Source organism: Chaetodon trifascialis, chromosome 3 (assembly GCF_039877785.1).
Source record: "Chaetodon trifascialis isolate fChaTrf1 chromosome 3, fChaTrf1.hap1, whole genome shotgun sequence".
Taxonomy (NCBI): domain Eukaryota; kingdom Metazoa; phylum Chordata; class Actinopteri; order Chaetodontiformes; family Chaetodontidae; genus Chaetodon; species Chaetodon trifascialis.
Window position 1 is genome coordinate 10,097,397 of NC_092058.1, and position 25,811 is coordinate 10,123,207.

The window sequence follows — 25,811 nt, forward strand, 5'->3', positions numbered from 1 at the left end:
TGTCTTGGTGCTCCTTCACTTCTTTTCAACAGTAGGTGGGGGGGTATTAGGGGCCCAGCAGCTCATTTTGCCCTTGGCCCCTCAAGAAGTTGAATCCGGTCATGTTATACCTTCCTGGAAAATGGGAATAGTGTTGCAAGAGGGATTAATTACACTCAAAATTAGTGTATGAGTTAGGAGAGTTATTCTGCAGCCTTTTAGTACTTAACTCACTATAATATGAGTTCACTATACTGTATTAACAGTTTACAGTCTATTACAGCGGTATTTTCTGATTTAGTAGGCAATACAGCTCCACAGTATTGAATGTAGCCGAAGTGACAGGGTGGGTCTGTCACATATGATGGTAAAGTGAGGCAGAGGGAAGGAGGGCTGATGACACAGGGCTGGCACAGTGAGAGAGACGCACATTGTACTTTGCGCTGGAGAAAAGGAGGCGCGCTGCTCCTCTCCATCACATTTCACTTTCCCAACACTGACGGAGGAAAACGAAACAAAGCCAGGATGTAAAATCCAGTCAGGGGACGTCCACAAATCCCGCAGCAGACCAGTTTCTTCTTAGTCTCTGAGTGGTTCCACAGACTGGTGAATTCTGCTCCATCAGTCGCGGTGTGTGCGCTCTGCTCGGTGCAGGAGTCTGTCGACCGACCGACCGCCGGGGAGGAGAGGTGCCGCTCGCTGCTTCATCCCGCTGGATGGATCCGTGCTCCTCTTCGCTCACTTGTATCTGAGGACTCGGTCTTTGCACAAAGTCTCACTCTGTTTGGAAGAGTTGGGATTTTGCTCCCCTCCCTCCCCCCTCCACTTTTATCGGTGAGTGTGTTTTTGCTTGCTGCCTGATCCATTTCACAGCATTTTTATCTGAGAATGTGTTGAGATGCGTTTCTAAATTAGCATATGTTCAGTGAGCAAATGTATTTCGCGTTCAGCAGCTGCGTGCATGGAAAAAGTCTTCATAGTGTCCAAAACTAATGTTAAGCCACTTTTGGATATATATATGTATGTGTAAACATATGCAATTTAACCTATTTCTAATATATATATATATATATATAAAAATAACTGACCAGGGGACATAGGTTATTTCTTAAACGATTTCAGGTCAGTAATGTTTTTAATTGAAATGAAACCATGGAGAAATTGTGTTATTACATTTCCATGGAGATGAATGTGGAGCAGTTGCCCCCTTGTTCTGATTCAACAGGTTAGTTTGAGTCCTGACAGCCTGCGCTTCTCCCTGTTGGTCACTTAATGATGCTGCTCAGGACAGATGGTTTGCAGTTCTAGTTGTGTCTTGACTAATGCTGCTGATGCTGCTAGTTTAACCAATTAGCCGCACTGTCTGCTGTACATCTAGCTGAACTCGTTTTGTTCCTAAATGCAGACCAACAGATTGCTATTGGTCAAGTGTATGCAAACTGTTGCTGGCTTTATATATTGGTAGACATAATGGGGCATAAATTTCATGTAAACTTTACATTGAGGTAGTTATTTGTTAAAACCTGAAGAGAACTGAGATTACACTTCATCTTAACCTGTGCGCTGGTTGGCTGGCACTTGTGCTTCAGCTGTTGCCATTTATCAGCTTTTTCCTCCAAACTGAATGACATTTTAGGCAGATTCTGCTGGACTTTGACTGAAAACAGGGGTGACTGGAAATCTAATAGAGATGAAAACTCAGAGGGAACTCAAAATGTCACAGTATTTGCGCTGCTTTGTTTTGTGCCATGATGGCAAAAACTGATGTTTTGGTTGATCACCTAGTGTGCTGTTGTTTTCAGCTTTGTTTCTTTGTTTTTGTTGCCATTTATCCCTCAGATGTCAGTTGAATTTGAGGAAAGTCAACTCTGAAGGTGAGGAGGACTACTTCAAAGACTCTGCTTCACAATGGCGACAGGCGTAGCAGCGTGGCTCCCTTTTGCCCGGGCAGCAGCCATTGGCTGGATGCCTGTTGCTAACTGCCCCATGCCTGTTGCACCAAGAGACAACAGTAAGAGACAGGACGAGCTGATCGTCCTCAATGTCAGCGGCCGTCGTTTTCAGACCTGGAGAACAACTCTGGACCGCTACCCTGACACCCTGCTGGGCAGCTCTGAAAAAGACTTCTTTTACAATGAGGAAAGCAAGGAGTACTTCTTTGACCGGGACCCTGATGCCTTTAGGAGCATCCTCAACTTCTACCGGACAGGGAAGCTCCACTACCCCCGCCACGAGTGCATCTCAGCCTACGATGAGGAGTTGACCTTCTTTGGCATCATCCCTGAGATCATCGGTGACTGCTGCTATGAAGAGTACAAGGACAGAAAGAGGGAGAATATAGAACGGCTGCAGGATGATCAGGAGGAGAACAAGGACCAGAAGCTGCCCAACATGAACTTCAGGGAGACCATGTGGCGGGCCTTTGAAAACCCCCACACCTCCACCATGGCCCTGGTCTTCTACTATGTCACAGGTTTCTTCATCGCCATCTCAGTCATCACTAATGTGGTGGAGACAGTGCCCTGTGGTTCCACCGCCAACCAGAAAGACATGCCATGTGGTGAACGCTACACGGTGGCGTTCTTCTGCATGGACACCGCCTGCGTCATGATATTCACAGTGGAGTACCTGATGCGCCTGTTTGCCGCGCCTAGCCGTTACCGTTTCATGCGCTCAGTGATGAGCATCATTGATGTGGTGGCCATCTTGCCGTACTACATTGGCCTGGTGATGACCAACAACGAGGACGTGAGCGGCGCCTTCGTGACGCTGCGCGTGTTTCGAGTGTTTCGTATCTTCAAGTTCTCCCGTCACTCGCAGGGCCTGCGGATCTTGGGTTATACACTCAAGAGCTGTGCTTCAGAGCTGGGCTTCCTCCTCTTCTCACTAACCATGGCCATCATCATCTTCGCCACAGTCATGTTCTACGCAGAGAAGGGATCCAGCTCCAGCAAGTTCACCAGCATCCCGGCTTCCTTCTGGTACACTATTGTCACCATGACGACACTGGGGTGAGTATTAGACATGTGCACACCTATGTAGACATACATACAGGTAAATACATGAATGCACATCGTTAGCATCCTGTAAGTTGTTCACTGCTTTACAGCATTCGTTCGAGAAAGAAAGCAATCATTTATTATGTTAATGGATGCACTAGATGTTTTTTGTGTTCTTTTTAAATAAATTGAATAATTTATGAAAAGTGCTTTGAATTTCAAATGAGCATTAAACAGCCTGCCCCCATATTTCAGTATGCTACAGCTTATTTGAGGCTGCCAGCGTGAATAAGGGTGGGCAGTGTAACATTTGTCTACCAGCACAAACACTCGAGGCATTTTGTTTGCCTCACTTAGATCTCACCAAATAAGGAGGCAGTGAAAACATACACCTGAGTATTGAAACGATGCCCAGATGCTACACAACTTTGTGTGTGCTAAGCACTTGATTGATGTTTTTGCTTTAGAAATAAACATTTCTCTTTTCACTTTTGGCCTCTTTAGAAAATGATGTATAACCTGCAGCCTGACCTGAGATGTACAAGAGGGCTTAACCTTTTTTGATTAAAAGGATACTGATGTTGGAAACTGGCGTGATTAATTGCCCAGTTCATAGCCATTCAATAAACTAACAATATTTGGAATTTGTTACACGACTCCTTGCTACTTTGGATGAACAGTGGCTCAGTTAGATTTTGTTGCAGAGAGAAAAAAAACATTTTCTGTATCGTATTCCTGCACGTCTTTTCCTCTAACTGGGGCCACACGAGAAGCGCCATATTTATGGCCCGAGCGTTCAGTATAAAAATGCCTTGTGAGGAATTAATTTAACTGCATTATAAAGTCAGATCTCTCTGCTGTGTGCCTGGAGGCGAGGTGTCCCATGAGAGATCCTCTGTCACCTTTATTATGATTCCACTCCGCTGTTAATCTTTCACACGAGCTGAGATTCAGTGCCATGAATGGCAGGGTGAACTTGAAAGTGCCCACAAAGTTTGGCGGAGTGCAGTGCTCTATCATGAAGGCACGGTGAAAGAATAGTTATGAGTTCCTAAAAATGTCTTTTTTTCTGGCTTTCTTTGTAGATAATGCTCTATATGCAAAATTGACTTTTAGAATGTAATTAAATTCGGTGGTTTCATTAATTCAGATGAGTAACAGACAGCAGGAGGATAAATGACTGTCAATATGATCAGGCAGGAGAAGCATTAAAGGATAGATTGACATTGTTTAAGTCTGTCTTAAAACCCACATGCTCGTTAAGTACGTACATTACGAAGCATAATTGGTGTGATGTCATTATTTCAATAGAAGTAAAGTGATACTCACAGTTCTCACTTTGAAAAAAGTTCAGTTGAAGCTATTATGAGGCTTCAGAGAAATGTAACGTTTGGAAAGCAGTAGGTTTTTTCTCGTGACTTAAATGCTTAATCGATTATCAAAATAGTCAGTGATTACACTTCTAATCAACTAAGCTTTGGAAGGTATCCACTTGAGTTGTCTAACTCCATTACTTACACTGTAATTGTCCTCACAGCCGCTATGGGTTGGAGGGACAATTGTACCAACCAATAACACCAGGTATGCACAGTCATATTGGTTTGTTTTAAGGGTGTGATATTAAGATTTTTAATGAAATCAAGGCCTTTTTTGATACTTTTCATGGTCATATTTTTTTTGTGCAATAACTATTCAATTCAGTACAATTCATTTACATTCATTACCTCTCTATATATTACTTTACACTGTCAGTGGAAATCATATGAATTCTAACTTTGAAACAGACCCGAAAATGTGAACCTTCACATGAACCATTTTCTATTAATGAGGATCTAGGCACCTTGCCAAAAAACTGTTCAATAAAGTGTAATTTAGGACATTTTTTTTCCCAGATACACCTCTCCAAATAGGACCACAGACTGAGCGCTTTAAAGCCTGCTCACATTGTGTCTAAAGTGCTCTGTTTTCTGCAGTGTTCATTACTGAGAGTGATCCGCTCAGAGACTGAGAATACTGGACAGGAGAACGTGTAGGCTGTCATGCTGCACCTCATATGACCCATAGCAAGATACCTAATGATGTGACCTTGTGGCTTTTTTTCAAACTAAGTATGTTCAGTTTCCCTGTTGAGGAGTGACATGTTTGGCTGGCAGACCTGAAACTTTCTGTCCTTTAAGGTGATATTACAGTTGTTATTTCAGCTGTGGAAAACATTTATGCTTCGGGTTATGGTCAATGTGTCAAAGTTCTGTCTTTTCACAAACATAGAAATAGAAACCAAATTAAGTCAGGCATGGATCTCCAGACATTAGTCTCTATACTGAAAAGGCTGCCTGACCTTACGTGCTCTATAGTGTTTATGTGCGTATGTGTGTGTTTGTGTGTTGTGTGTATATATTGTGTAAGTATTATAAGAGGGTCTTTTGTGCTGGACATGAAAAAGGATAGAAATGCCAAGGTGAAAGCATTATGTAAATTCGAATCCTGAACAATGAGTTTGAGTGTGGAGCCATTATGTCGGACACACAATCGGCAGCAGCACTGAGAGTCTATCTACAGCTCCGACAATAGAGATCCTATTCCCTAACCAAGGACAGTCATTTGCAGTCAGGAAAACTATCACCTGATGCATGTTCAAGGCTCACGTAATCATTTTGTGAGTGTTCAAATGCAGCATGTTTTATCTACCCAGCCATACAGTTGTATGTACTTCATAGAAATGGTAAGATATTGTCTGGCATATTTCTGTGCCAGATCAAATATCTAAAATCCAAAAGCAAATCTAAGAGAATACGAACTGCGTATGCTTGAACTTTCTGTGCTCTTCTCAGATAAAAATCTGTTCATTTTCTGCTTTTCCAAACCGGATCCAACCTCATTTCTTTGAGTCCCAGAGTACAAATGTAGATAAGTAAAAGCAGAGCTTGATTTCTTACTCCATAAATTCAGAATTTTGTAGATTTCAAACAACACAAAAAAGTATATTTTTAACAGCATTTAAAATAAGGTATCATTTTTATTTTGTGATCTAGGCTTTGTTTCTGTACTCTCAAATATAAATCTGAATGATGATCCACGCAGTATTCAGCTGTTTGCAGCACCATGCACTGTAACCTCCTTTAATCAAAACATAGCCCCCCCACAACCCGCAAACTTAGACTAAATATGTAAAAAAAGGAAAAACAAACGCAAACAGGTGCAGTACAGTCTTTGTTCTGTAGAACTGCAACCCGCACAAACAAAACAAAAGCAAGCAGGTGAAAATAAAATATGTTCAGATACTGGTGCTAGTACATGCCCCCCGACCTCCTCCAGATTCGTTAATGTGCAGTAAGAGAGGCTAATCTGTGCATAATTACAACCGCAAGTGAACAGCCAGCCCTTTCACGAGGCTCAGCGTTCCCTCCTGCCTGACGCCTGTCGATCGGTTCACCTGCTGAACGCACATATGCTGAGGTGATGAGGTCACCAATAACCCATCTGTCAATGCACATAACAGGCAGCGGGGGAAAATCTTAGAACTACAGGACATTAAGTGAATGAATCGATAGCAACATTCTTTGTCTACAGTTAATATGGTCACAGGAAATGCAGCGTATTTGTCACCTCAGCCACTTATAAGAAATGCATTTACATGCACATGACATGCTCATTTTGGGCGTTTCTGACGGTGCATCGGGCTTCTGAAGCAGGTAGTAGTGGAACAAGACGGAGCAGCCACAGTGAGCTGGTGAGGCAGAGAGCTGTTGAGGCTCCAGCTCCTCATCAAGGTAGTTTGACAATCTGTCCCCATTGAAATGGTTTGTAGTCCATAATTTATGTTCAAATGGAGCCTCTGGCAGAAACACACAGACGTTAACAAACAAACACGGACGTTAACTCTAGGCAACGGTTTTTGAAGCCTCTAAATGGAGAATCAGTCAATAGGATACGAAACATATAAACACACTTGACATTCTGCAACAGTAGCTTTATTTACATGCACAAAATATGCTGGTTTTCACCCCTTTTCCAATAAATACAATACAAAGAACAAAATACAACAAAATTTTTGATGAAAGTGGAATTCCACTCATTTTGCCTTTACATCCAGCTGCACATGCTCAGCTTCCCTCTTTCATTTGTTCAGCCACCTTCTTGGAAAGGTCAGGGTCGGGATATTTGCACATATTCAAAAACCTGTTGATATCCTTTCATAATGTTTAAAAGCAGTAAGTCTCTGTCCAACCAGAAATGTGGATTTTTCTTTTTGTGCATGCATCTGTACCTCAGCCTTGCAAACTGTTGGCTGGGCCACACACACACAGCTGACCATAAACAGCCAAGAGACCACGAGTCACAAACTGCAGCAAAAACCGCAACTAAGACGTATATTCTGAATGCACTGCGTACATGTCCATGTCTCCTGAAGCCAGAATAATATCGGCATATCCCTTATGTCTTGAAGGAAAGTGCTGTTTGAATGATTTGTGTAACAATTGAAATAAGTGTGCACGTAAATGTAGTCAGGGTGAAATGTTTTGATGTTGACAGCTGACCATCAACATTTTGATCAGATGAATATATATATATTCCCAAGGAGCACATACACACATTCATATTCTGGTTCATTCACACCCACACACACACACACACACACACACACACACACACACACAGTTATTGCCTCTGATCTTGTCTCGCCTTTATGACCTGCCTCACTGTGTCCTCTCCATGTCTGCATGAGCCCAGACAGGGCAGCGCAGCAGTTCTGGGTAATGGGCTGAAGCTGAGGGAGATGAGGGGGAAAAGGGAGTGACTGGCTGTACAATCAGCCGCTTTCACTGTCCAGGAACAGGGGTGTTAAATCAACCTCAGGTGGCTGGTAAAAGGATCTGGATTGAATCTCAGCGACGTTCGCTCCCTGCGGCTGCTGCTAGAGTCGGCCGGATCCACAGTCATTGGTATCAGTGGGGCAGGATCCAAAAGATTGATGAGGCAGGAGAAAGCCCTCTCTCTCCTCCTCTCTTTTTCTCCCTAACTTATCTTTCTCTCTCCCCCTTCCTCCCCTCATCCCCCACAAGTCTCCCAGGGGAACAGCTATTTTGAGAACACAGGCTCTGTGTGTGAAAGGGAGTTATCTGTTTCAACTATAATCTGATACACAATACAGGCACAGTGGATGAGAGCGGCCGTTTTTACCTGCATGACAGGTGCAATGGAAGCAAAGGTTTGCTGGCACGCCACCGGCTCTCCCAAGTCCCCCACGCCTCCAAAAACATTATTAACCCAATAATGAGAGAAATATTAATGAGGTGTGCATTGAAATCTGACTCTGGTGTTATAATTAGAGTGATTCTCCCAGTTGTGGAGTCCTGGTCCTGGACGGAGGCTTGTTCTGTAGCAGAAAGTGAGAGAAAATGTTGTTATGCATGTAGGTCATGTTCCCATCTCTGCCTTAATCAGTGGCTATATATAATCTGCTTCTTTCTTCAGAGAGACTTTTAGCTCGCTCCCCTCTGTGTCCTCTGCTCAACATCTCTATTAGACAATGTGGACTGGGCCTAGGGGCCAAAGGCAGGAAGAGAGAGGTCAGACGAGTCAGGCTTTGGGTCCACGGGATCTCGATGGTGCAGGGTTGGTCGAAACAGAAGGAAGTGACCGAGAAAGGCCAAACAAAACTTTATGTGTTGCCTTTATGTTTTGTTGCAGAGGCAGAGTCCACATTCATAAGCCGCGCTGTCATGCATATGCACATGATGCAACTAATGATTATGGTGATGAATTTTTCAGTGGATGTATGAAACTCAAGTGATATTTTTCATAATCTCTGTAAACAAATATCTGCGTATGAATACAGAATCTGTAGGCAAGGGACAAGATTTTGTTATTGGAGGCATTCTTGTTGCCTGATTGTAGTCCAAGTAGCATTGACCAATCACGTTTGAGCAAGCTTTGGTTGCATGCAGGTAAACGGTCCGTGTGGAGAGCAACAGAGGTGGAATGCATTGGATGAAATGCTGTCTCAAAACCAGCTATTGTCTGACAATGATTTAGCAATTAATTTTGTTTTAATTTATCTGCATTTATGTGCAGACATAATTTATAAAGGTTAGCCAAAATGTCAAGTTTGAAAGTTAAAACCCAAAAGCATTAAGTATGAAACAAGCGCAAGCAGCAAAACTTCACAATCTGGAACCAGCGAATGTTTGGCATTTGGCTTGAAGGATAAATCAATCATCAGAATTATTGTGCTTTTCTGTCAGTGGGCAAACCATATCTGCACAACACCTTTTCTTAAATGCATTCAAATGTCCACACAGACTTCTTTTTTCATCTTGTGTACCAGCATTGCTCTTGTTTTGTTTGATCTTTTGGAAAATGGCATCTTACAACGTCTGATAAGCCGTGGTTGCCTGCTTTGTCTTGAAGTTTGTGCTCCTCATGCATATTTTAAAAGATGTAAATAAGGTTAATTGTCTTAACTTGACCGATGATCTCCATGGCACCGTGAAACCACAGTAAACAAGTCTAGAGCAGTGAGTTGGTGACAATAGAGGAAGCATTAATCTCAGGCCTGGTTGTGATGAAAGGTATTCTTAACTGCGTTCTTAGCTTGGCACTCGGCTCTATGTAAAGGGATTAATTAACACTGGGTAGAACAAAGCCTCTCATGTTGGGAGTTAATCAATAGTCTGAATATTTCAGTTTTTACAGCGTTGATGTAATATCTAAAGTATCCTCTGTCATGTTTGATCTCATTGTGTAAGATTGGAGTGTGGTTTCTTATCTTTTGATTTGCTTGATTTGCAATTAATTCTGTGTTTTCCAAGTACTCAAGAGCTGGAGGTATTATGTTTACAGCAACAGTGGGATAATTATAACAGAAGTGAGGAGTTTGGATGGCCAATTAATTCTGGAATGACATACATTGTTTTGTTAATAATTCAGGATCTTTGCGCCGTGCTGCAGCAGAACAGAACTGGGATGTGGGGCTGCATAGTTTGTAAGTGGGAATGTTCTTTCACACAAATCGTGAGAGGTTACTTATTGTGGTGCTTTTCTATGGCAGCCTGCTTTCAGATACAATTAATGGACTATTTTGCCGCTTTGCAGAACCCCTGGGGTCAAAACGAGTGCAGCTAGTAGGAAATTAGAAATATTCCTGCCTTTATCGGGCCAAGATGCTCTTGGAGCCAATTTCCCAACACAAGGCTCCTTAATAGAAACCTTTCTAATGATAGCTGTGGAATTTAATTTAGCTCCAACATGGGTTCATTTAACACCTAAACTCATTTAAAAAGAATTAAACTTGCAAAGGATAGTGGTGTCTAGGAAGCTAAATGACCTCTGTTCTTTCTCGCCATTTCTCTTTCTCTTACTGGAGTGGTAAAGTGATCAAAGCTTTATCCCCCACACACCCACCCACACACACACACACACCCACACACACACACACACACACACACACACACACACACACACACACACACACACACACTCTCTACCCTTAACATGTTGAATGTGCATGTGTGCATGTTATCATAGCCTTACCTCTAGTTTGATTGCAGTAAAAGAGAGAAAGCAGCTGATGAAACTCTTGTTTCACATAGACGGTAACCTTTGTCAGTTCTGCCATCACTCTCGTTTTCTGGGTCAAGCAGCAGCACAAAAATCGCCAGTGAAGTCAAAAAGTCACAAACCAGTGGCACAAAAGAACTCACAACTAGTGTTGTTTTTGGCGACCTGTTTTAATTTCAGTCCTGGTATAGTCTTTGTGTCAAGCTGTCATTTTAGTTTTTATTAGTTTTAGTCACGTTCATATACTCATTTTAGTCTAGTCAAGTTTCAGTCGACAAAAAGTCTGAGCATTTTAGTCTTATTTTAGTCAGAATTAACCGTGACTATTTTCATCTAGTTTTAGTCGACTAAAAACTGATGACATTTTAGTCTGGTTTTGGTCAATGAAAATTGGATTTTAGTCCATCCATCCATTTCCTATACCCGAGTATCCCTTTTGGGGTTGCGGGGGGCTGGAGCCTATCCCAGCTGTCAACGGGCGAGAGGCGGGGTACACCCTGGACCGGTCGCCAGTTGATCATAGGGCAACATATACACACATACAGAAAGACAAACATTCATGCTCACACTCACACCTAAGGCCAATCTTAGAGTCACCAATTAACCTAATGAGCTGTGGGAGGCCGCAGTGTCCAGAGAGAACCCACGCAAGCTCGGGAAGAACATGCAAACTTCCCACAGAAAGACCCTGCCCGACCGGGGGATTGAACTGGCGACCTTCTTGCTGTGAGGCACGCGCACTACCTGCGGCACCACCGTGCTGCCCTGTATTTTAGTCTCTTTTTAGAAATGCAATTCTATTTAACCCAGTCAATATAGTATAAGTACCTAGTAGTATATAATGAAAGTCTGTCCAAATGTCGTTTCTCCTTTTTCTCCCAAAGACAAACCTCGGCTGGCCGGCCATCGGTCCCGTTCTCTGTGTCAGTTGTCTGTCTTTAATGCTAAGCTACTGCAGCTGCATCTTCTAAATAATGAGTTAATGTTGCACAATGCAACCTGATGACTTCCCCTTTGTGTTTCAGCTCCTCCTGCTGTCCAGGTGTGTCCTCTCCCCTCGCCCACCTGTTCCTGGACACACAAACTTTGTTTAGTTTGGGTCAGTTCAGACTCAGAGTAGCCTCTCGATTCTGGTTTTCAACAACCTCTGTAAAGGGCCTGGTTTTCACGAGAGAACCTCACCTAGACGTGTTTTGAAAAACTTAGTGTGGTATAGTTATAACTGTAGTTAGGTCTCCCTTTTTGAGATTTCCTGCTTAACCTGAGATTCTTTTGTTATCATGCAATGCAGTCCTTGGCCTTTGATGTACCTTGTCAAAGAGGAAGTGATGCCACCACGTTGAGAATAGAAAAAAAATGAATACAAAAAATGTCTACACAAGATACGAAAAGCCAGAACAAATATTTCGTAGTGCAGCTTTAAAACTACTGTAACATTTTGTATGAATAATCCAAATGAAATATGTAATTAAATTAATGCTTTGGCCACTTAAACAGCGCACTTATGGATTTTCACTCTCTAACTCTTAATGTTTCACATCATCAGAGTCATAATTTAATTATTTATTACATTGTTACCAAATTAGTTTTTAATTCCTTTAGTTAACTCTTTTATGTTCACATTGATCTGAAAACAAGATATTCTGGCATCGCTGAACAATCCTTTATCCATCTTCAGAGCATCCAGCTTGAAAAGGCTGAACTGTTTACTCTCGTTTCCTGCTGTCACTGGACTCCAATTTTTATTCTTTCATCTTTTTTCTTTCATGTCTTTTTCTCTTTCTGTCCCTAATTGTTTAGGACTCTCCTTTTGCCAGTAAGGTATTATGATTGTTTTTCATACTTAACTTGCAATAACGCAGCACTGAACACAGAGTGTACAGTAAACACTGGCAGCTTTAAACAGTCCAGCATGTGCAAATGTCATAAGCCTGTTAAAGTATATTTCCTTTTTTACGCAAACAAATTATTGCTGCATTGTAGTTATGTCATGAAGGAGACCAGTGGGAAGAAGAGTGGCAGCCTCTCCATGTTTTGCAGCTGACTCGGGTTTTGTTTCATGTCGGCATCTGTTTGACAGCGGATGCGAACTTTTTTGTGGAGACACAACAGGAAATTTTACTTCAGAGAACCACAAATTGAAACGATTAGCACCTTGTAAACATGTTGCCCTTTAAGTTGTCTTGTTCGGTAGCATAACTGTTTTGTGGTCTGCTTTACAAATATCTGATCGCCCATGACGTTTTTCTCAAGTCTCATGTTTGATCTCACCTTTAGAGAGAGTCAAATGAGTGTCTGTTTGTGTGAGACGTTTGAGACATACATTTTTAAATGTTGTGATATAAAAATATCTTAACAGTGTCATAGTGGGAGGAAATGGGGAGAGAGGAGAGGAGGAATGAATGAGGCAAGGCAAGCAGATTAGTAGGAGGAAGGAGAAAAGGAAAAGGGAGTGAATGTAGGTAGGTGGAAAAAGAAAAGGAAGGAAGCCAGTGAGGAAGAGGAAGGACGTGATTCTATCTAGTACAGTTTCCAACATGCTATCTCGAGATGTTTGTATGAGGGCACAAAAGAGAACCTTGAATGACACGGCATGTTATTTATTTTTAGATATTTCGCCCTTATCTCACCACACAGCTGGCTGAGGGAAAGGTAAAGAAAACGTACTCATAGTAACCTTTAGCGTGCTGTGAAGGAGGAGACAGATGAGGAAACTGTAGTGGAACTGTTAACATTTCTGAGAGGACGGTCAAGGTTAATTGACCGTGCAGTGAAAATGAAGTGAAGTGAGTAAAACATGGAGAGAAACAACGTTTTGTCGAAGCAAATCCAAACTGATAATCAAATGGCAAGTGTATATTTCACCGCCGGTGAGTGAGTGTGTCGTCTACCTTAGCCCGGGGTGCATACCTAACATTATATATAATACCATCATGTTTATTTATTTTTTCCATTACCGTCTCAAATGCAGCTCCAGGATACAGTCTCAATGCCTCCCTTTCCATCCCACGTTTAAATATCAATTTATATGCAGCCAGAGTTCAGCAGATGTTAAAAAAATGTAAAGTGTAGCTTTTCCTTCATGTGTTTGAATCGAGTGTCCTTTCCCTCCTCCCATATCACAGCTGAAAGTGATGATGTGCTTGTGTTTCATTCAAACATTTACGAAGCAAGAGATGTGATCCGGTAACGAAAAATGAGCTTTCTGATTGGCAAAAGCAATCAACAATTCTGAGTTTATTATAATAAAGGCCGACAGTGCTTTCATACTAAAGGCAGGCAGTGTCATCATCAGGGATTGATATACAACAGGTTAACTGACTTCAGCAGCCATTTGTTTAATGATGCATTGGACTAGCATCATAAAACCCCCAAATTTTCTGAAGTTATCATGTGAAAATAAGACTAATAATACTTTTTACCTGTACCTGTTTTTTAGTTTGCTTGTGGTTTGATAAATGGGGGAAATGTTTGGAGTCCAGCTGTGAACCAAAGAGTGGTCCGTGTCCACATTCATCATCAGCCAAGTCGCTTTTTTCATGCGTTTACTGGAAGACACCTCACATTTGGAGCAAATAAAATACAAGTAATTTAGGTGTTTTATACTGCAGAGAGCCATTACCTCTCTCTTCCCAAGACTTGTAAAGAGAGTCATTTAAATATGAAATAGACCTTTGAAAATCAAAAGCAGCTGGATGTACATTTAAAATATTTGTGCAGCCACAACTTTTATGTTTGCAAAGGAAATGATGTCCTCTGTTGTGACAACTGTTGCAAGAGATTTGTGAAAGGTTCAGAACTCCATTATGGTGGTATCAACCCATTTTGGCTGGAGTTTTGACCATTTAAGACTATTTTCCTTTGCCCTGCTTCTTGGAAGGAGGTGAACTGGCAGAAATGCCCACTCTGCCACACTTTCCTCGAAATAATCTGCTGTAAAACTGCTGCAAATTTCATTAACAGAATATCACGGGGAATCACTGGGATATTTCTGCATGCTAAATATTATTGCTATTACAAGATAGTTATGTGTACGACTTACAATATGCAACAATAATTGACAACCATTGTCACTTGCATGCATGAAGACATGCTCTTAATAGTGTAATATCTTGCCATACTTAGTTACTGCAAAATCTTACCGTGTGTAAGGCACCAGATAATGTGAATGTTGGAGAGCAGTGGTGTATGGTTTGCCCTTAGAGCTGAAAAGTCACAGCTCTCGCCCAACAAAACAAAACATATCACTGAACCTCATGGGCCTTCATTTCAGCAAAGCCTTAATAAGTCCAATCATGAAAATAACAACTAGCGCTTTGCTGACGTAACAATTAACTTCAAAAACAAGCTTTTAGATACACAGGCTGCACTCATTTGCAGTTTCCATAAAAGGTATGCAAGATGCCTGACCTGAATTTGATGTTTGATGCTTCCAGCTGCGCTGAGAAAAAAAAAAAGTGTCTGTGAGCCAAAATGAACAATGACGCTGCTTTTTCAACATGAAAAATACTGACAAGTGAGAAGGTACTGAAGAATGAAACAGATGTGTCTCTTGGCTCGCTGCCGAACGTGCTGATCGCAGACACACTCGATGCGGTTTGACGTGACTGTAATATTGAACCAGTGCATGGATAGAATTCCAACTTGTTTCATGAAAAGAGATCATTTTGGAGTAGTGTTAGTTTAGCAATAAGCCGCTTAGTGATTTGTGTAGTTAAGATGAGTGTTGTAGTAGTGGCCTGCACATACTTTACTACTGTAAATCTATTAATCAGGACCACATACAGACAGCAGCTTTGGAGTCCCACGTTGCTTTCAGTCTCTCAAGAAGAATGTGTTTCTTCTGTTGTAGAAATGTTCATTGATTTTTTTTTTAATTTATTTTTTTCAATGAGTGTTTCATCTTGAGTTGCAGGGAACCTTCACTTTTTTTATATACTACATTGTTTTCAGACAGGCACAAGAGAGGAACACAATGGAGAACCTAAAACAGACAAAAACATTTTTTAATGCCATTTTTTCAAATGTAATCCTTATGAGTGTTTTCAGTAATATGAAAATAGGCAAGAATTTAAATGACAAAAATCTGGATGCAGATTTGAAAAAAGGTTTGCTTTGTGCAATTTTTTTTAACTAATGAAATTTATCTATATAGTGTGGACATTAATGTCTGAAGGCACAGTGTCAGTGATGAAACGCTCCATCATTACATTACTTTGGGCTGCCGTCATTTACTGGCGAAGTTCTGGTTCACTGTTGCAGAGTTTTTGTCTGTAACGCAAAAACTCTGCAGCAATAATACAATCCAAAGCAAAAATAAACAAGCATTTCATTATTCTAACAGATTCAAGGCCTCCATGAAAGGCTCCATTCAGAATCATTATCCTCCATCAAACAGGCATGCGGCTCCATTCTCGACTACGTCAACATGACACATTCCTCTTGAAGTGAATCTGGATGCCAATTACGCTGACATCTTGAGGCTACGATGACCTCTCTGTGTCCTCGCAGAATAAGAAAAGCCTCTCCCAGGCTTGTTATCTTCACATGAGCACAGTCACTTTCTTCACAACTGCTTTAGTGTTTCGAGTTCAGGTGCTGGTGAAGCCAAGTTCACAAGCAGACCTAAAATTTATATTCCTCTTTACATTTTATTCACCATCTAGATGCAGACCTCTCAAGGATATAGTCTGTCAAATGATAAGAAATAGTATTATTCATAATCAGTCACTTAAGTCATCTTAGTTGGGGTTAGGATTTGATTCACAGGTTAATGTTTAATTTTGCTGTTTGTATTTATGTAAAATGTGAGATTTTTGTCCTTTGTTTTCCCTGATAAATTTAATTTTAGTCACTTTATTGTTTGAGTAATGTTTAGTCCAGTGTTGTGCAAGTCCACGTTTCACAAGAATCTGCTCAGAGTTCAGTTCACACAGATTATTTCACAATTTTGAATTTTAAACTACATTCACAGTCCCAAAAATGCATTAGTTCACTTATCATAGAAATTTTTTTATATATTTTTTGGTTTAATGAGCTCTCGCCGGTTGAGAGCTGGGATAGGCTCCAGCCCCCCTGTGACCCCGAAAGGGGTGGATGGATGGATGGATGGATGGATGGATGGATGGATGGATGGATGGTTTAATGAGCTGCAAAGGCTGCAGATCTCTTACAGTGTAGTCCAGTATAAGTCTGTCCACGTGTTGTTGGGAAACATCAGCTAGACAGGTAGAAAAGTAACCAATCCTTCACAAAATGCCCTGAGTTTGACTGACTGATGTTCAGACTTGTCTTTTCAGACCAGGTAGGCAGAGTTTGCATAAAAATATGAGATTTTTTTGTCGGAATCTGCACCGATTTGTTCATAAAGCTCCTTCAGATATTCACGGCTCCACCTGAATTGCCAGCTGCACAGTCATGTCGGCATTCTGGGTGAGTAGCGCTCACGTTCATTAGTTGCAAATGGATCCGTTCAGTTCAACGCTCACTAAAAACATGAGCGCGTTTAATGAATTCAGGTGGTTTAGTCAGTGTTTCTGCATCATAAAATACTGTGAAGTTGCTATCACAGAATGTGTTTATTATTATGCAAAGAAAAATATTATTTAGATTATTATTCCTTCCAGCAATATTCAAACACCCATACTCCCTGATACTCAGCATCTGGAAGTCCTTTTACTGGAGTTTTATGTAAATTGCTCACGTCCAGTGTCTTTATGGATTTGTGCTGCTGTTGATGCAGATTTTTGATGGCTGTATTAATGAGATGTTTTCATTTTAGCTGGACAACCTGATCACAAAACATATAATCTATAGACAAAACTGGAAAATGGTAATCACAGCTCCTGTCATGAAAGTTATCGATGAAAACCTCCTGTCGCAGACACTCAGTTCACCAGGTGACCACATGTCGATTTAGAAGATGGTGGCTCACACATTATAATGCCAGAACTCACACATCCATAATTTTCATTGCATTTTTCATTACCCTCTGCTCATACTGTGTGAATGTTGATTATATGGGAGCCATTAATCTCTTTCAAGGGTGTTTTAGGCATTGATTTTATTCAAATGTAGTGTCAGTTACTTGTTGACAAAGATGCTTATGACCAGGATCTGTGAGATGGTGTGAGATTATATCTAAACATACCATCTTTAAGGTGAGGTTTCGTTCATCCCAAATCGGATTCAACATAATCCACGTAAATCCACATTTATATTGCAATGAATGCATTTTTTAGCAATGATTCCTTTATGTTTTATCTTCTTCATATAATAACAATGGGACTGTCAAGCCTTAAGGTGCTTGTTGCTGGTGTGTTGCCGCCAACCAAACGTTCTCCCTTATGCAGTCACTTGTTATAAAATCTAATGTATTGATAAAGGATGTGTTAGAAGGACTGTGAGCTGAAGAAGCATACTGGCCGCTTCAGAGCGAGAGCCGCTCTGGTGAGGACTGTCACGGTCCGTATCTTTCAGGATATTAATTCTCCTCAGCACGGACCACAGGTGAAACTAAATGGCAGATCCTTCTAACTCTGAGCGTTACACATCAGGAAGCTGAGCCACCTTCATACCTTGTGCTGAATTCCCACACGTGGTTAAACTTTCTTATGAATGACGGCACCCAGGTGTCAAACAGGACAGAGCTGCGAGAGGTGAAATGGGAAGCGCAGATAGGGAGCGTTTCCAGCAATGTCTGTGTGTTTGAACAACACTGTTCGCAGTACCATTGAACTGTCAGGCCTGTCAATAAGATTCAGCTCCAGATTCAGTGGAAATCTAAAAATAATGTCCCATGACAGCTGTTCTCTTCCACGATCTCACACGTTTTGGCTTTTCTACTGTCACTTCTGCTGCCTTTATAACCACAGGAAAGGTTTTTTTTTTTTTGTTTTTGTTTTTTTTTACCAAACCTTTTCCTTTTTGGTGTAAAAGAAACATTTTTGCGTTGGTTAGACCTTCACCATCACCTGGAAATGCAGGAAGATTAATTAAATTAAGACAAACCTTTCAAAGCCATTCAAATGGAATTGAGCCGTCAGCAGGACATAATGAGAAACCAAAGGAGGAGTAAATTGAAGTGAGCATCAACTTGTAGTTTTAAGGAGCTCCTTACATTTCTGAACAGTTCATAATAAACAGCAGCTTGGGCCGACAGATTGGTTCTCCTATGAGCAACAGAATAATCATGTGCCGTAACTGTCCAGTGCTTTAATCTGAATATCAGAAGGCAACAATAAAACACAACAGGTTTTCACACATCACATGACCATGATGGAGCTGCTGGAGCTGGATCATGACAACAGCACGTCAGTAAAAGCAACATCTGACATATTTATTTTATTATTATTTTTTCACTTCTTTGCTGTCAGCAGCTCCTTGATATTCTATCATTTTGTTCTCAGCATTGGAGCCATCTCTTAATTGTACATTAACATTTAACTCAGTGTAGATACAAGAAATGAATTCATTTTAAGAGCATGTTTTGTAATTCTTTCGTCATTTAAGTTAAGCTGTTTTTGATTTTGTTTACCGTTTAAAGTGATTATTAATAGTGATGAATCATAGCAACAAATAAAAGTGGTTTCCAAATGATTTAACACAGAGGCATGACAACCAATTCTAAATTTTCCAATAATTAGTGATGTTGAACTCAGATTATAGTCACCTCACCAATATTTTCATCTATACTTATACAGACTGTGACCGTGGTTGTTCAGAGGGCAGAAACAGTGATTCGGTTGAAAGAATTTCCTGAACCTTCAGGTCCTTTCAAAGTTAAAACAAAACTTATCACAGAAAAGAAAACACTGTTCAGACACTCCAGTAGGCAAAGCAAGTAGAGAAGTTATATTAAAAGCCGTTAATAAAGCGCTGACTGGTTTCGACCAGGGTATTAGATATTATTGCATCACATAATGAAATAACCAACAGACAGAGAAACCTGCCATCACTATGATATCAAAATATTGATATCGCCCCCCCAAAAAATTACCATACAAATCATATCAGTTTGATGCAGTCCCATCAATACTGGAGGTACAAACCCACATACACCAAGCCATCAATCACATTGTCTCTTTGCAGAACTTTTATGGACAGTCACCTTTTTCTGATGAACCGTGTTCTTTCGATCAGTTCTTTACATGAGAAAACATTTGTTCAGAAATTCCTATTTTGTGAGATTTTTTTGGATATGTTCTGCTGTTCTACTTCTGTTTGGGCTGTTTTTGATGGCCAGCTCATCTTCAGAGGCTTGAAATGACAATATATTCCCTATCTTTTATGATATCCTTCAAATAGCTACTTTTCTCATGAAGTAACTTTAGGTTTCTTTTCAACCCTTTGTAGTCACATAACACTAAAAACATATATTGATTCTTTGCTGTGCCATTGATTTACAGCTGTATTCACCCATAAAATCCAACAATAAAAGTCAACTATTGAGGTCACAACAAAATCAATGTGTCATTATATGCACATATTTAACTATAGCCCTTTTGACACATGCAGTGCATCCCTGCATGGGGTCACGTGTTCATGTGAGCATCACACCAGGAGGTGTAGGTGTGCGTTGTGTGTAACAGCTGCACAGTTTAATGAGAGTGTGGAAGTTCAGCCCTGAACTGGAATTTAGACGAGAAACGATATGACTGGCATGTTAGTCTCAGGCTTTTGCTTTCAGGTCCATTAAACCTATTATTGGTCTCATTACAGTACTGTGTAGTCCTGATTTGCTTGTTTGGACACCTCTGTGGCTTCTGAAATTTTCTAAGTGGGCCATAACGAGGCACCAATGTCAGTTGCACTTTTGGCTTAATTTAATGGTATTTCTTAGTGGCAAAAGGTCAAATATAAAGAGCGCACAGAGTGCCCTGCCATTGCTCATGACAGTGTGTGTGTGCAGGCTCATTTTACTTCTATCTATTCTTCACATGTGCATTTCTGTTTGTCAATTCATCGTAAAAGTTTTCAGGAGATTGCATAGATTTGTTTTCCACACAGCTGTCACCTCTCATCTAACAGTGATTGCCACCATTGATTTCTTGTATTTCCAGCCTTGGGAGAGCTCATCTCTGCTTGTTGTATCTGAACTTTTTGTTTTAATAATTTAAGACGAGAGTTAGAAAACAGAGCTGAGGTTTCCAGAGAAGTAATAATCGTGGTCTCTGCCAGCTCACTCAGCCGTATAAAACAGTATCAAACAAGTTTTGAGTTTAAAAAGTTCACATCGAACAAAAGTAGAAGGGATTCTCTTACTGTCCTTCAATTTTCTCGATAGCGAGTCATCCAATTGACTTCAGTTTGCAGGTGTACTGCTGAAGACTCAAGGAAGTGCAGTGTCGAGTTTGCATGAGTGGTTCTCAAGAAACATGACAAACATCACCCTCCGTGACTACGTTATACCCAGACCCACGTCAGCAGCAGGGGTAACCCTCTCTCTCAATGCTGCTGGTTATACCTAATGATGTTTCTGCTTATTTGAGTTTTAACATTAGTTTAACATAACATTTAGGAAATTCACACAATACACACGGAGCTGCTGGAAGGGCTGCCACTTGCGACGGCGCCGCAAACGGAAATTGACGGCGCCAGAAACAGAAGTTGATAACCCTATGAAGCGAATAACGTAATGTAATTAAGCTAACATTAGCTAGTTATGGTTCAATAATGTCAGCCTGACCTTTGCAACGCCTTGGGCTAGCTGGCCGGTTTCAGCATGAATTCATGAATTTTATCCGTTTTCATTATCAATAAATGGTATAGCTGTAAGGATTTCAGTTCATTCTCTGTTGGAAGAAAAACTTCTTTTAATTGCAGAGCTTTTCTTTTGGCATCTTCCACAACTGGCTTTTTCAGTAAGGTTAGAAGACCTTTGTTGTCACAGCTACAGTAGTCAACTGTAAGTTTGATGGTTTGTTGTCCAATCCATCCACTCAAACCTCTTTCCTATGTGTGGCTGCAGCTGTTCTTCTTGGGAGGACAGTCTTCCTTCAGTCCTCTTTGCGAGTTGCACGCTGTTAACAAGGGAGCAGTAGAATGAAGAAATGTTTGGTTTTGTATTAGCATAAGTTAATAAAGCTACCATACAACAAGGTGAGCAATCCAAAAAAAGCAAAGCTTCTGTCAGTCAGATAAAACTGAGCAATAACATTGAAGTACATTCACGCATTGTGTCCTGTGAATCCTCATCTAATTTATTTGAATAGCAGGCTACACCACGAACAATGAAAACCACTATATAGTCGTAATTACTGAATGCACTGAAGGGCTCTTGCAGTTGCAGTCATTCTGTGACACAAGGGTTCATTAACGCCACATGTTAGTCCATGTTACTCATTGTGGTCAGACCTCAGACTCAGCCCAGCACGCCTGTAACATGAAAGAGTTTCTCAGCACTTGCAGCCGCCCACGAAGAGATTTCAGACACGCACCAATTACTCACTCATGAGGTGATGTAAATAATATGCTAATAACAGTGGACCTAGTCAGGGAGACATGTTCAAAACACGCAAAAGTTAAGTTCATCTTCCATACAGATTTGTTTCTCCACATATCCAAGATGCTTTTGTGGATTTTTCCACCTTCCTGCAGTCATTTAATGCACCAGGGAATTGCTAGTTTTTAGTTATGCTGGCAGCATGGCTCTAGGAAGGACACTGGTCAGTGAGTCCACCACTTTGGTTGAGACTAAAATATCTCAATATCTTTCAAATAGACTGCCATGACATTTTGCAGACAGTCATGATGCCCAGAGGATGAATCCTACTGACTTAGGTGATCCCCTGACTTTTCCTCTAGTCCCACCAAGGAGCTTGACATTTTTTTTTGTTCTTGTAATACCTTGACAACTGTGACATGGATTTGATACAAGATGCTTTGAGGATGAATCTGGTGACATTGGTTATCCCCTGACTTTCCTGACATACTGACACCAGGGGAGATTTTTGATTGTTTCATTGTGTTTACCGCTACTTAGCAAATGTTAGCATGCTAACATATAATCGAAGATGTTGAACATAGTAACATTTTACATGCTTGGCATCAGCATACCTGCATTGTCATTGTGAATACGTTACCACGCTGATATTAGCATTTAGCTCAAACTACTGCTTCAGTGCTGCTACCATGGCTGTGGACTATTTGCTAGACTGTTACCTCCCCTCAACTGCATAACTATGAAACAATAACATAACAATTAATACAATTTTTTCTGTAAAAAAAAAAAAAACACATTATACTATGTTTTACATAATTCAGTGCGACTCCATCTTTTCTGCTGACACTGGAATTTCTACAGAGTACAGATTGAATTAATGTCTCTTTTCCACAACATGCTTCATTTGACATTGGTTCACAAACCTGTGCTTGTTTTTCACAGCTGGAGAATTTTTCACACAGAGCTGAACTCTGGAAATTTTATGAACATTAGTGAGTCTAGTCGAACGTGGACTTAACTGCACTTGTGATATCCCCTCCTGGTATTTGTACAGCCTTCTCTTAAATACATAAAGGAGATCTGTGCACCTCGCTGATAGCAGATGACAAGCCAACTGTGCTTCCAAGCTGGTGTGTCTGATAAATAACACACACAGAAGGGGCAGAGCAGATTTAAATCAAGACTTTACTTGACATTTATTGGCTAAAGGTTAAAGGGTAAGACTACACCTTCAGTGAGTGTAGGATGCCACACCCTTTGAGAAAGGATTATCATTTTGAGGTGCAATGATGATGATCTAATCAACCACTAAACATTGCTCAGATATGTCATTATGCATTCTGTCAACCAATCTGTGATGTTTTAAGTTTAGTGTAAAAATAACAGCATAATTTGCCCAGTTAATGCAGCTTATGGTCCTCTAATAAAGCACTTCATAAGTCCCCAGAAACTGGAGGTGGGTAGGGTCTCAATAATCAAACACAATTAGTAGCCAACAGTCTCACGATATTCTTAAACATGGATAGGCAAATGTATAACACGCAATCTGCTAACATTCACAATCTGTTCACATATACAGTAGCAGAACGTCTGGCTGATATGCGTCATTTAAAAGGCCCACCTGTTGAAAGAGTGACCCGTGAAGATTTCTCTTTCTCGTTTCTGGAAATATCCCTCTCCTCCTCATCCTGTTCTCCTCAGTGGCTTTGCTCCTTCATCCTGGAAATCCTTGACATCCTTTTTATGAGGTTACATGAGAGCTTCACTCACTTCTATATTTAGCTGATTCTATAATGACGAATCTGTCAGGCTGACGGAATTCAATTACATAAACATAACATTTTCAGCAGCACCTTAATCTCAAGAGTGATTTCTCCAGCTGTGTGGACATACATCTCTTACCTTAGTATTTTAAGTTTGTTGTGGCTTCACAGCCTATTTTAAGGATCATAATGGTCCTCACCAACTAGTTTATCCTTTCCTTCACACATCCCAACTTGTGCATCCATTGTCCTCTCAGAAACATTAACTTTAAAACTACTCCCTACATTTGTTGCTGCATTCAAACCTCTCTCCAGAATCAGTTGAAGAGTGTGCTCACAAATCATGCAAGTTTTAAAAACTGTCAAACATTAAAACAAAATGTTCTCTTCTGACAGAAGTTGTTTTTCTCTCATTTACAGGTGTTATAGTGTTGATTGTGTTATGAAAAATGAGTCTTGTTACAATGTAATGAGAGCTCACGCTCAGGCTGCACCTGCAGAAGAGGCAGTGGGTTGGTGGTGGGGCTGGAGAGGAAGTTTGGTTGTAGTTTTGGTATCTGTTTCAGAACTGTAATACCAGATTTGCAGAAACAGATTTTGTGGCAATCCATAGCTGTCGAGACATTTCACTGAAAACCAAAAATGGACCAAAGGGGGTCAATTGTCACACTGCTGACGTGGCTTTAAAAAAAGTTTATTTCTGTTTTTCTAGACTCTGCAGCCTACCTTAATATTAAGGACAGGAGATACTTCTTTAAGGACAGGACTGTGCACCTTTTCAACATGATGGCCTGTAGGATTTTAGGAAGTTAGATGAAATGAGCAATAGACTAGAATAGAAAAACTAAATAATAAACATAAACATGGAGACAAACCATCCCTGTAGGCTACAGCTGGTTCTCTTTGGCCTTCATATAATGTCAGTGAACCATTCCTTTTACTGTGCAATGACTCTCCTGGGACCACAGTAACAAGGTAACCAAATGTCTTATTTCTTCCCAAGGCCATTTCATTCAAGGTTTCGTACACGTGGCAAAAACACCTGCTGCTCCAGGACATTAGTGTCACTGTGAGAGAAGTTGCATAGTGTGCTCTTAAAGAGAAGAATGCTCATATCTAATAGTGATAATGTATTCCTCCTATTCCCACGCATCTTTGTCCACAATCCTACTATAAAGTCTGTTGCCAGTGCCCTGCTGTCGAATCATGAAAAGAGTGCAATTAAAGTTGAGCATTTTTTATTTCTGTCATCTTCTGCTGCTACGTTAAACTGTACGGCAGCTGATGGTATTGTTTGGTTTGTCAAAGCTGCCATAATTATAGAGAAAATGACTTGTAAATGCATTCCTCACAGTAATTTCTCACGTTTCTATTTTTTGAGTTGAGGTGAAGTCAAATAGCTATGCAACTTGACTGCAGATGCACACACCTGCTGTGTACAGTATGTTACCATCGTCACTTGCCATTGATCTCTTTGGATACTGTTTCCACAGCTATATTGTCAAGACTGACAGCAAATACAGCGTCTGTGTTGCTATTTTTGCAAACAGTAAGTAAAGCATCTGAATAGAAACACACTGTCACACAGAGGCAGTACCTTCCATGTCACTTAGTATAATGTTAGAAGCCATAAACTGGATATCTGATCATTTGCGACAATGAATTTCCACACAGATACAAAAAGTGTTTTCTTCAATTTCTAGTAATCAGTCCTGGATGAGCCCCCATTTACATTATGACCCTGTTTGCTCAGGGAAAGGAGAAGCAATGTAAAACCAGATGGATTTAGTAAAGTAATGTATTTGCGAGGAACTTGTCGTTAACAATAATTGACACGAACAGATGTGCTTACAGTACACATGCTAATAAAGAAATATAACCAAGAGGACTCTTAAGAACTACAGCTAACTGCACCTGAAAGAAACCAAAACTGGGAAACAAAAAAAAAAACAAAAAACACTTCCAGTCCTTACCTGATGAAAAACCAAAAAGAGTCAAAACAGCACCATCTTTATTTAGGTCAGAGTCCAAAAACTAAAACAAGATTTCTGTCTTGGATTGTAAATT

At 40.6% G+C, this 25,811-nt stretch overlaps 1 protein-coding gene across 1 annotated transcript in view; it reads left to right on the forward strand.

Moving 5' to 3' along the window:
* Window positions 1–405: 405 nt before the first annotated feature.
* Window positions 406–25,811, forward strand: part of LOC139329520 (A-type voltage-gated potassium channel KCND3-like) — an 83,551-nt gene continuing 58,145 nt past the window's right edge. Inside the window, exons 1-2 of the mRNA XM_070959891.1 lie at window positions 406–813; window positions 1,819–2,990. Coding sequence (XP_070815992.1) covers window positions 1,888–2,990 — 1,103 coding nt within the window. The 5' untranslated portion in view covers window positions 406–813; window positions 1,819–1,887. The remainder of the gene's footprint in view (window positions 814–1,818; window positions 2,991–25,811) is intronic.